We start from the raw sequence: 12992 nt of genomic DNA, 5'->3' as shown, positions 1-12992 counted from the left end.
ATCCAAGGACTATGAAGTAATTGAGGAATCAGTAGCCACTGGCACCACAATAGGTTGGTTGATATGAAATGCCGACACAACCTTCGGAAGAAACTGCTGACGAGTCCGGAGCTCAGCTCTATCTTCGTGGAAGATCAAGTAAGGGCTTTTACAGGATTAAACCCCCAGCTCGGACACACGCCTAGCAGAAGCCAAGGCCAACAGAGTGACCACCTTCCATGTAAGAAATTTGACCTCTACCTCCTGTAGAGGCTCAAACCAATCCGACTGGAGGAACTACAACACCACGTTAAGTTCCCAAGGCGCCGTAGGCTGTACAAAGGGAGGTTGGATATGCAGAACCCCCTTCAAAAAGGTCTGAACCTCAGGGAGGGCAGCCAATTGTTTCTGAAAGAAAATGGATAGGGCTGAAATCTGGACCTTCACAGATCCCAACATCAGGCCTTGCTTGCAGGAAGAGGAGGAAACGTCCCAGTTGAAATTCCACTGTAGGAAACTTCTTGGACTCACACCAAGAGACATATTTCTTCCAAATACGATGGTAATGTTTAGACGTTACCCCTTTCCCAGCCTGTATGAGGGTAGGAATAACCTTCTTCGGAATGCCATTCCGAGCAAGAATCAGGCGCTCAACTTCCATGCCGTCAAACGTAGACGCCGTAAGTCTTGATAGGCGAACGGCCCCTGCTGCAGCAGGTCCTCCCGAAGAGGAAGAGGCCTCGGCTCTTCTTGCAGTAGATTCAGAAGGTACGCGTACCAAGCCCTTCTTGGCCAGTCCGGGGCAACGAGGATCGCTTGAACCCTTGATGTCCTTATGAGCTTTAGGATTCTTGGGATGTGGTGGAAACACGTACACTGACTGGAACACCCACGGAGACACCAGGGCGTCCACCGCCACTGCCTGTGGGTCCATCGACCTGGAACAATAACGCCGAAGCTTCTTGTTGAGACGAGAGGCCATCATTTCTATTTGGCCTCTCCAATGATCTGTTATTTCCTTGAATACCTCCGGATGGAGTCCCCACTCTCCTGGATGGAGATCGTGTCTGCCGAGGAAGTCTGCTTACCAGTTGTCTACTCCCGGAAGGAAGATGGCTGACAGCGCTAACGCGTGTTTTTCTGTCCAGAGGAGTATTCTTGTCACCTCTGACATTGTCACTCTGCTCTTCGTTCCGCCCTGTCGTTTATATAAGCCACTGTTATTAAGTTGTCCGACTGCACTTGGATGGCCAGATTTCTCAGAAGAGGGGCGGCCTGAAGAAGACCGTTGTAGGCGGCTCTTAGTTCCAGGATGTTGATGGGCAGGCTGGCTTCCAGGCTTGACCACCGTTCTTGGAAGGTTACTCCTTGAGTGACTGCTCCCCAGCCCCGGAGGCTCGCATCTGTTGTTAGCAGGACCCAGTCCTGAATCCCGAACCTGCGGCCCTCCAGAAGGTGAGGCAATTGGAGCCACCAGAGGAGAGAAATCCTTGCCCTTGGCAACAGACGAATGCATGATGCATGTGGAGGTGAGATCCCGACCACTTGTCCAGGAGATCCAGTTGGAAGGGCCGGGCATGGAACCTCCCATACTGGAGAGCCTCGTAGGAGGCCACCATCTTTCCCAATAGACGAATGAATTGATGAACCGACACCCGGTATGGCTTCAAGACATCCCGGACCATGGATTGGATCACCAACGCTTTGTCCCGCGGAAGACGACGATGCCTTTATCAGGAGATCGTCCAGATAAGGAATGATGTTCACACCCTGCTTGCGGAGTAGTATCATCATTTCCGCCATCACCTTGGTAAACACCCTTGGTGCTGTGGAGAGGCCGAATGGCAGGGCCTGGAACTCAAAATGACAGTCCAGCAATGCGAAGCGGAGATAAGCCTGATGCGGCAGCCAGATCGGAAAGTGAAGGTACGCATCCTTCATATCCAGTGATACCAGGAATTTCTCCTCTTCCAGACCTGATATCACTGCGCTGAGAGACTCCATCTTGAACTTGAACTCCTTCAGAAAGGGGTTCAATGATTTTAGGTTCAGAATGGGCCTGACCGAACCATCCGGTTTCGGTACCACGAAAAGGTTCGAATAGTAACCTTTGTTCAGCATGTGAGGTGGTACTGGCACAATGACCTGTGCCTCCACCAGCTTTTGGACAGCGTCTTGTAGTACCGTGCTGACCTCCAACAGAGTTGGTAAGCCTGATTTGAAAAAGCGATGAGGAGGGAGACTTTGAAATTCCAGCCTGTATCCCTGAGACACAATATCTACTACCCAGGGATCCAGGCCGAACGATACCCAGACATGACAGAACTGTCTGAGTCTCGCTCCCACAGGCCCCACCACCGGGGCGTGCATTCCACCGTCATGCGGAGGACTTTCGGGTACCTGAAGCAGGCTTTTGTTACTGGGAACCTGCAGCGGCAGGCTTCTTGGACTTAACCCTACCTCCCCTAAAGAAGGTACTGGATGATTTGGCCTTTCTAGGCTTGTTAGGCCGAAAGGACTGCTGCGCAGCTGAGTAGAAGGATTTAATCAGAGCAGGTGCTGCTGGGGGAAGAAACAGAGACTTACCCGCTGTAGCGGTGGATATCCACGCATCTAGAGCTTCCTCAAAGAGAGCCTGACCTGTATAGGGTAGCGACTCCATACTTCTTCTGGATTCTGCATCGGCCGACCACTGGCGGAGCCACAGTCCCCGACGAGCTGAAACAGACATGGAAGAAATTCCCGCAGCCATGGAACCCAGGTCTTTCATGGATTCTACCATAAAACCTGCAGAATCATGAATGTTGCGTAAATACAATGCAACGTCATCCCTGTCCATCGTATCCCAATCCTCAAGCAAGGTAGCCGACCACTTCACTATTGCCTTTCAATCCATGCACTAGCAATAGTGGGACGTAATATGGCCCCTGAAGCAGTGTACATTGATTTAAGCGTGTTATCAATCTTCCTATCTGCCGGCTCCTTTAAGGTGGTAGATCCTGGAACACGTAAAACCATATTTTTTGAGAGTCTGGATACAGATGCGTCAACAATCGCCGGGTTTTCCCACTTTTTCCTATCCTGAGGAGGATAGGAAAAAGTGGGAAAACCCGGCGATTGTTGACGCATCTGTATCCAGACTCTCAAAAAATGGTCAGGGAAAGGAAAAGCCATCAGAACCCACTTAGGGATCTGAAACTTCTTTTCAGGGTTTACCCATGCTGTTTCAAATATAGCATCCAGCTCCTTTGACGCAGGGAAGGTTAGTGAGGCTTTCTTATTTTCAGTGAAAAAAGCCTCCTCAACCTGCTCAGGTGTGGTATCATTAACATTTAACACATCCCTGATAGCCTCTATCAACAATTGCACCCACCTTGCAAGAGATGCGGACCCCCGCAACACATCCCCATCACCATCTGTAGTGTCAGAATCGGTATCCGTGTCGTCTTGTGTGACATGCACAAGCGCACGACATGCACAAGCCAGACACAGGCCATACTGCCATAGAGCTCTGTAATACCTGGGTTGCAGATTCATTACTAGCAACCCTGTCAGAAATCTGAGAAATCCAAGTTTTGATAGAGGAAAACCACTCTGGTTCCCTTGCTGGTATCTGTGCTAAACCAGTGCTACCCTGATTACATGGAATAGGATCATCCTGGGAGGATAAATCCTCTGCAGCATATGACACAGTGTCCCTGGACATAGCTAAAGGAGAACACCAAACATTCCACACACACACAGGTGGAGGCAGACAGAGTTTCCCCCCAAGAATGGCAAGAGAGAGACACAGATTGGAGCCAACCCACACACAATGCTTTTAAGCAAAGGGAGACCCCTTGCCAGCGCTGACTGTGCTCCTTAATAGGACACATAGTCTTATTACAGCCTCCCCTCCCTTGTACAACCCCCTGGTACCGTGTACAGTAAGCTGGAGTTGTTGTGGAGGGACCTGATCTTCCTCTCAGTACTGTGCAGGCAGGAAAATGGCGCTGGAACGCTGCTGGATCCACTCTGAGGAGAAGCTCTGCCCACTTAATGGCGCTGTCTTCCCACTCTTCTGATGATTATACTGGCCTGAGGAAAGTTGCTGGCTGAGATCCGCGGACCCCGGCAGGCTTGCTGACCAGTGTGGGGGGTAAGCGCTGGCCCAGGGCGCCCCTCACTGTGCCGCACTATGTGCCTCTGGTACCATCCCAGGAGCGCGGTAAATACTGCGCTCCCTCCCCATTGCCGCCATCTTCACACCGGCCCCCTGCTTGCTAGGGGGGTCGATGACTAACTCATCACTCTCTTCAGCTCTATAGGGGGTTGGCGGCATGCTGCTGGGGCAAGCGGTTCCCCTGTGGCGGAGACCGATCAGACCCCTCTGGAGCTCAGTGTCCAGTCAGTGGCTCAGACCCCGCAGGGCGGACACTGCTCCCCCCCTTAGTCCCTCACTGCAGGCAGGCTGTTGCCAACAGCCTCCTGTAAAAAAATAAACTCTAACATAAAACTTTACCAGAAAAGCTCAGGAGAGCTCCCCTAGCTGTGACCGGCTCCTCCGGGCACATTTCTAAACTGAGTCTGGTAGGAGGGCATAGAGGGAGGAGCCAGCCCACACTCTCAAACTCTTAAAGTGCCAATGGCTCCTGGTGGACCCGTCTAGGGCCCTCATTCCGAGTAGTTCGCTCGCTAGCTGCTTTTAGTAGCATTGCAAACGCTAGGCCGCCGCCCTCTGGGAGTATATCTTAGCTTAGCAGAATAGCGAACGAAAGATTAGCAGAACTGCTACTAAATAATTCCTTGCAGTTTCTGAGTAGCTCCAGACCTACTCCTAGATTGCGATCACCTCGGTCTGTTTAGTTCCTGGTTTGACGTCACAAACGCCCTGCGCTTGGCCAGCCACTACCCCGTTTCTGCAGCCACTCCTGGCACGCCTGCGTTTTTTAGCACACTCCCTGAAAACAAAGAGTTGCCACCCAGAAACACCCACTTCCTGTCAATCACACTACGATCACTGGAGCGTTGAAAAAACGTCGCTTGAGCTTGTGTAAATCTCCAAAGTTTTGTGTTAAATTACTAAGTGCATGCGCGTTGCGTACCATGCACATTTCCCACCTAATCGCTGCGTTGCGAAAAACTGCAACGAGCAAACAACTCGGAATGACCACCTATACCCCATAGTACTAATGTGGAACCCCAGCATCCTCTAGGACGTAAGAGAAAGAACATTTTGGCAGCAAAGAGTTAAACAAGTCAAACACTACAATGTACAAAAAGTTTATCAACAACCTGTTTGTATAAGGAAAGATAAAACGAGTAAATATCCTAACGATTTGCTTAGGCGGATGAGTATGGAAACAGTTTGTATTTGTAAACAGAACCTTTGAAAGCAAATTACATGCAAAAATGACATCTAAGTTTTAGACTTTTTCAACAACAGTTAAAAAACATGTGTTAGATAATAGATTCCCCAGTAAAACAACAGTACAAAGGCTAAATTTAACAAGATCCCCTTGCTCAAGTGTAAATCTGGGTACATATTGCTGATCATTTGGCTTATCTGATTAAGCACTCCTGGTCAGCCATAGTGTGTACCCAAGCTTGATCCCTGTGATCCTCGTACACACGGAGCTACAAGTACAAGTAGTTTTGATTGGGAGGTTGACAGTTTAAATATTAAACTGCACATACGATACGAGCTCCCGATCAGATAGATGCAGGAGTGTTTTAAGCTAATGCTCCTGCATAAACACCTAAGCAATCATCAGACTGATCAGAAGAAATATCAGATGACTGGCCAAACGACTGTATAGGCGAGTACCCAACATTAGGCTGGGCAGACAGATTTCTTCCAGCTATCGCTGGGTTCTGCTAGTGTGGTGGGAAGATGACAGCACGGATAGGCAGATCATCTTATATCAACAAGCCCAATATTAAAGCAGATCAATTTTGATATCACGGGTTCACTTAACCACTTGCCTGGCTGGGCTTTCCCTGAAATGGTTGCATCTGATGCTACAAGAAAGCTCCCTTTGCGGCAGCAGGTAAGCAAAGCTTCCTGCAAGTGCTGCTGGTCTCTCTACTTCCTGGTTCCATCCAACACCCCCACCCCAGTGCCTGCCGTGCTGCCAATCACTTCTGATCGGTCAGCCCGGTAGCACCCCCCACTCAGCGGCTGCTAGTGCTGGGGAAATATAGAAAAAATAACAGACCCTCACTTTCCCGAGGCGCTCCGGTGGCTGCTGAGAGGATCTGAAGTTGGGAAATAGAAGTCGTGATGGTCACGATGTTCTGATCATCGATGGTTGCGATATGCTTGCACCAATGTTTTTTTTTTTTTAAATGTTGTTTGTTTGTTTTTATTAAGAAAATCGCTTTGGACAATCTTTATTTAAATATACTTAACTTAATTCAATCATAAAAAAACCCTGAAAATTTTGGAGTGAATTTTTGGAATAAATATTACTCAGTTAAGTGATTAAGGGTTACATAAGCCTAATATTACGTTATCAGAAGCAACTTGTAATAGTGTACATAGGGGGTTATTCAGAGTTGTTAACGATTGCTTCGGCAATATTTCTGAAAAACCTTGCTCACAAACACAAATGATTGATTTTCCAATCTGTCCTCCCAAACCAAAAATCTTGGCCACAATTTCTCGATATATAGCAGTGAGTGTGGATTCTCAATAATCTGCCCATATTTCCTATGTTTACCTGTCACTATGTCATTCTTCTTGTGGGTGGACATATGCAAATGCAGTGTGATGTGGTAGAAAATTGGTAACTTTAAAAAATAAATCTTTTAGTGTGTAGCTCAGATATTGGTGCCTACAATATCCCGAAAAATCTGGGCAATTGTCGGCCCGACCAAAAAGAATTAAGAACTGACAGTGTGTACCTACGTTTAGATTGGGTGGGGTGTCTAAATGTCAGTGTAAAAATTAAGCAGCCTTGAACAGAAACAATATAACCCACCCAAATCTAACTCTCTCTGCACCCCACCTGCAGTGCAACATTGTTTTGCCCAATTGCTAACTTTTTTATGGTTTGAGAACAACGTTCTGCATAACCCCCATAATGTTGCAGGAATCCAGGGCAGACAATGTGTTGTCCGCTTTTCAACTTGGACAGATACAAGCTTATTGCTTGCTATGGAGCAGTACTGTATTTGCACCAGAGGCGAAACTCTGGGAGTCAACGGAGTCAACTGCCGCCGGGCTCCTGCTGTGAAGGGGGGCACCTTTCCTCTCATTCTGTGACACCATTGAATTAAGTTAATTGATAGCTGTTGCTATCTCTTCAGTCGCCGACTTCCTCACTGGTCCCTGCACCTTACAAATCACACGCTGTTTTATTATACTGTAGATGCACATTTTACAAGTCTCATACCCAGGATTAGAAATCATAATCTATTACACTGGAAGCAGACACCTTACTGATGAAGCTATTTGTACCTGTATAGGAAATATGAGAATTCTAACTATATGAAGTTACTTCTCTGACAATTACACGTAACTTCATATAGTTAGAATTCTCATGCTTCCTGTACAGGAGCAAATTGCTCCATCAGTAATGTGTCTGCTTTCAGTGTAACAGTATGGGTTCTAATCCTGGGTATAACTGCTAAGAAATGTGTGATTAAAAAAAAAGACAATGAAATGTATATACATTTTTAATACACAGCAAATGCAGAGTATATAATATTTTTTATTTTATTTTTTTCACATTAATACACATGTTTAATACACAGCAAATACACAGTATAGACTTCTTTTTTTTAAGCACTCTCTCTCTCTCTCTCTCTTATATATATATATATATATATATATATATATATATAAATATATCTCTATCGAGAGAGATAGAGATAATGGATATATATATACACATATGTGTATGTATGTATGTGTGTGTGTATATATATATATATATATATATATAAAATCTCAGGGACGTGCCATAGACTTTTTACTCCAGAGTTTTGGCTATAAAAATTAATAGAATAATATTTCAAACATATTTATTTGTATTTTTCATATACTTTATTCAGTCAAACCTCTGGCACAAACGTTAGTATAACAGGAAAGGCTCTGCCTCACCCCACCGCACGCCACTGATATATATATATATATATATATGCACACATATATACATGTATTTATTTAAATATAGGGGGGGCACCAATATTTATCTTGCCTCCAGGCGACTGGGACGAACTTACGCCACTGATTTGCACTGTGTATGGAGCAGTATTTACACTGTCTTACTAAATCCCATGTGGATGAAAAGAGCATGTTAGGCCTTTCTGAGCTATCACAATTTGCGTTTGTTAACACCCTGGGCTATATTTACAAAGCCATCACTTCTGGATGGCTTTGAGGTGAAAATTTAAAGCGACACTACACTTAGGGGTCAATTCAATTAGGATTAACAACAGGAATGCACAAATTGCATTCCTGTTATTAATCTGGTACATTATCATGCATGCACTAGCAATATTTACTATATATATTTATCAAGGGGCCTAGACTATGCGCTCTCTAATGGTTATTCAAGGCTCTGTGGCAGCTGACCACACCCCTAAACATGGGCCCCCTACCACTGCATTCCCCCAGTGGGCCCTTCATGAGCCAGTCCGACACTGGGTATACCCCTCCCATTGAATAACCATGCACTTGGAGGGGTTTAAATAGAATAATTTGGCCACTAAAGATATGTCAGTTTTTAGGTAAATTTCTCTAAAAAGCTCAATAATTGGGTAAATGATGTGGAATATGTATGTAGAGGCTTTTGTATTGAAGAGAAGTATTTTTTTTCCAACTTTTTACTAAATGGTACCAAAACACTGAAAAGTCAATTTACATGCTTTTTTGTGTACCCCAAAATGCCGGGAAGACTTTAATTTGATGAAAAACGCTTGCTCTTTTTTTCTACCATTAATGAAAAGTAAAAGATTATAATCTATTTGACATCTTTTAAGAACCTCCGGTACTTTCCTTATAAACACTAACAGATTTCTATATAGTCCTGCTATCTCTTGCTACTGTCTTGGGGTCCAGGAGGCTTTCCCTACTTTTTCATGCTATTCTTCCAGTTGCGCAATGTTGTCTCAGATACCGCAAATTGGCAGTCCTAAATGAATATCACATTTCTTAAGGTGGGTACACACTGGCCGATATATCGGCCGTTCTCTTGAACGGCCGATATATCACGGGTCCGTCAGCCACTGTGTACGGGCGATATGTCTGTGAACTCCGTCGTTCACAGACATATCGCGTCAGCCCTGCAGCACAGCCGACAGCCAATATATCTACCGATATATTGGCGCGTCGCTGTGACCGCCAGTACACATGCTGCGGCAGCCGGCGGTGATTGACAGCTGAACTGGGCGGGCGTGTGTACACGCCCGCCCAGTTCATGACATCAGTCCCCAACGGATCGGGCAGTGTGTATGCTCAACACACTGCCCGATCCGTTAATAGATATATCTGCCGATCAATTGATCTGCAGATATATCTACCAGTGTGTACCCACCTTTAGGTCCGTGTATGCATGCAATGTTTGTGAGATTCATGATACAAACTAGCTCCAAAATGAATTGATCCCTTAATGTTAGCGCCATTCTAAATTTTCAACACAAGCTTGCCGGGTAGTGGTGTCTTACAAGAGCCGCAGCTTCGTAAATATAGCGCATAGAGTGACTTGACATCTTGCAAATGTCTTAAGTGGGATGTAGTCAAATGTTGGCAATAACAAATTTGACATTCCTAGGGGTATATTCAATTGAAGTCGAAAGCTGCCATCTGTCGAAAAGGCAGTTTTCGACGTTTTAAGGTCGAATCGTGATTCAACCTATTCAATTAAACCCCACATTTTTCAACAAGTCGAGGAATTCGATTTGTCGAAAAGCACGTGGATCAGCGGAAAAGCTGCCGATTCACGTGCTTGTGTTTTGGCCCCCTTTTCGACCATCTCACTTCGACTTTAAAAAAAGTCAAAGTGAGATAGGGAGAGCAGCGCCAGAGACCGGAGAGCCGAGCGGGGACAGGCAGAGCCGAGGCGGGGTCGGGGAGAGCAGCGCTGGAGGATGTCACAGCTGCCGCTCACAGCAGCGTCCACCCGGCTCCAGCAAGCAAGACCTCGCTTGCTGGAGCCGGGTGGACGCTGCCGTGAACGTCAGCTGTGATGCAGGGACAGAGAGGAGGGACTGGAGAGGCAGAGAGACTAGGGGGGGGGGGGGCGGCGAGACGGGGAAGAGTCGCGGGCATCTGGGGAGAGCAGCGTTACACCAGCGGCAATATAGTCGCTGCTCTCCCCCGTCTACCCCCCCCCCCCCCCCCCCCCCCCGCATCTCAATTCGACTTTTTTAAAAGTCTAATTGAGATGTCATTTGAATAGCCCAGGTCAGATCCATTCTGACAAATGAATGTCAGAGTGGATCCGACTTCAATTGAATATACCCCCTAATGTCAATACCACAATATTGATAGTTATGATGTCGACATTGTTAAAATATCACCAAACAAAGGGTCGACATTCTCAGAATGTTGACAGGTGAAATGTTAATATTGTCAGAATGTCAACATTAGGGTTACGCTGCGTATGGAAGGGTTCCGGTATGAAAGATAGATAGTGTCTAGTTAGACAGTCAATAGATAGACACCATATGTTAGACAGACATTAGGTCAACAGGGTCAAAAGGTCTACAGGGTCAAAAGATTGACAGGTCAAAAAGTCTACAGGGTCAAAAAGTCGACATGAAAATGGTCGACATGAAAAAGGTAGACACCATGTTTTTTGCATTTTTGTGGTTTGTGTGGATAGTTTTGTCATCTGGGACCCCCAACTGTAGAAAGGCATACGCTCGCCACAAGGTTTATAACCGACATGGATAGAGAAAGTAAGAAATAGTCCAAAAACATGTTACATAAAAAAAACCGTAAGTCTATCTTTTTGTCGACCATTTTCATGTCGACCTTTTGACCATGTCGACATTTTGACCTGTCGACCTAATGTCTGTCTAACATATGGTGTCTATCTATTGACTGTCTAACTAAATACTGTCTATCAAACGGATACCGTATGGAAGGTGTAGTTTTAGGCTATGGGGGAAGGATAGGGTTAGGCTACGGAAGGAGAGGGGGTTAGGGTCAGGCTGTAGAGGGAGGGTTAGAGATAGGGCTAGGGATAGCTGAGAAATATTTACTGGAGGGTCAGAGGTCAGACCCAGAATTCAAAGTCTTATAACTACCGGGACCTGGAAGCCGCAATGGAGCTGCTGCAGCCGTCAGGAGCAGGTATCACTGCTGGGTCACCAGGTATGTATTAACAACATTCCAACATTTCATTACTGACCACGTCGATAGTCTCATGTCCACATGATGAATAGCGACATTATGACTATTCAGTCCTCTGAAATATATCCAGTGGGTTTATACTTAATAGCAAATACTGTTATTTATCTTTAATTACTTTTGGATTTGTGGGGTTTTATTTTGTTAAGATGTTTTTACAGTTTTGCTTTGTTTCCTTGGGTGCTACTGCTATGTAATATTAAAAAAACAAAAACAAATGAAGACTAAACCAATTTAACAGCCAAAGAATAACACACAGGACAGCTGTTGTGTGACAACCCCCCACCCCCCACCCCCCTCAAAAAAACAAAAAAAACAATGCACCACAGAGTCGTGTTGTCAGAACACTGTGTTTGTGGTTCAGGCTTAAATAACAATCTATCATAATTTGTTTCCTAATAATGTTTCTTTTTTTAATCTTTTTGGGCTCATTTACATCTATCTATATGCTGTTTATTAATGCTGCTTTCAGCTGCAAATGAATGCTTAAAATACATACTAAAACAGAATGATTGGTTGGATCATATTAATACTCCAGTTACAATTTTAGCAGGAAGCATACTTATTTATTATACATTAGTGTGCGCTAGTAGTGCAATGGAGTGTACTGGTAAACACGCAATGCACAAAAAATCCTATAAAACACACGTCACAAAGTTTTCAGGTGTTTTTAACCATTCTCCAAGTGCACATGTATAACAATCCATTAATGTTCAACCACAGTGTAACATGACCATCTTTATATGGAATTATTAGTTGTACGTCATACCTGAAGATGACAGGCCTGCTGGTGGAGAGGCTTTCCAGCATGTACAATTGATAACTCCTGTGCTATCATCCACTGTATGAAAAAACAAAGACACACAAGAAAAGTCATTACAATCCAATGTACACAGATCAGCTTCTGTTTAATATGGTAAATAATTTCATTCTGTAAGTGCAGCACTGTGAAGCTAATGCTGCCCACACACCAGGCTGCCTACACTCTGCTGCCTTTATGTTCAGGTACATGGATATAGAGCAGGAAACAGAGACATTAGTTGGCGTCAGGCAGAATGAGGAACACAAAAGGGACGGGTGGGGCAGCCTGGCATGTGGCCTAATAAGAAGAGGGCAATAAAAACAAAAATGGTGTATTGTTTGGGTAAAATACATTGGAGCTGCCAGGTAATGAGGAACCCAATTTCTTGTTGGCTTAAAGCTTTTTCCGGTACAACATTTAAATATCCGGATCACATATAGGAATATAGTAATTGACGGCAGATAAGAACCATATGGCCCATCCAGTCTGCCCTTTAGGGTATTATGGGCAGGGTATTAGGATTGTTTTAGCCGTTTGGGTTAGGGGTTAGGGTATTAGGGATAACTCTAATGGTGCCCATACACTTGTGAGATAATCGGTGCTAACCTTCGATTTCGACAGCATCTGTGAGAGAAATCGAAGGATTATATGCACATTTTAGGTACCTTTCGACGCGATGCTTGGGCACGCCGGTCGAATCTCACGTCTCAAGATAGTATGTGCTGCACTTAATATTTATCGAATCGCAGTGCGATCGCATGTTTTTTTAAAAACACATGCTATATATCACACTGCGATGTGCGATGGGCACCCGCCGGGAGCGGCCAGAGGCCGCTCCCACTAGGCGGTGACGTGCCCATCACGTGATTA

At 45.3% G+C, this 12992-nt stretch overlaps 1 protein-coding gene across 3 annotated transcripts in view; it reads right to left on the bottom strand.

Annotated features, from left to right (window-relative positions):
- STN1 (STN1 subunit of CST complex) overlaps positions 1 to 12992 on the bottom strand; it is a 240032-nt gene that overhangs the window by 74310 nt on the left and 152730 nt on the right. For all 3 annotated transcript variants that reach the window (XM_063961973.1, XM_063961974.1, XM_063961975.1), the window contains one exon: positions 12090 to 12161. In XM_063961973.1, the coding sequence (XP_063818043.1) occupies positions 12090 to 12161 (72 nt within the window). The remainder of the gene's footprint in view (positions 1 to 12089; positions 12162 to 12992) is intronic.

Source organism: Pseudophryne corroboree, chromosome 3 (genome assembly GCF_028390025.1).
Source record: "Pseudophryne corroboree isolate aPseCor3 chromosome 3, aPseCor3.hap2, whole genome shotgun sequence".
Classification (NCBI taxonomy): Eukaryota; Metazoa; Chordata; class Amphibia; order Anura; family Myobatrachidae; genus Pseudophryne; species Pseudophryne corroboree.
The sequence above is the reverse complement of the archived record's forward strand: the minus strand, read 5'-3'. Positions and strand labels throughout refer to the sequence as shown.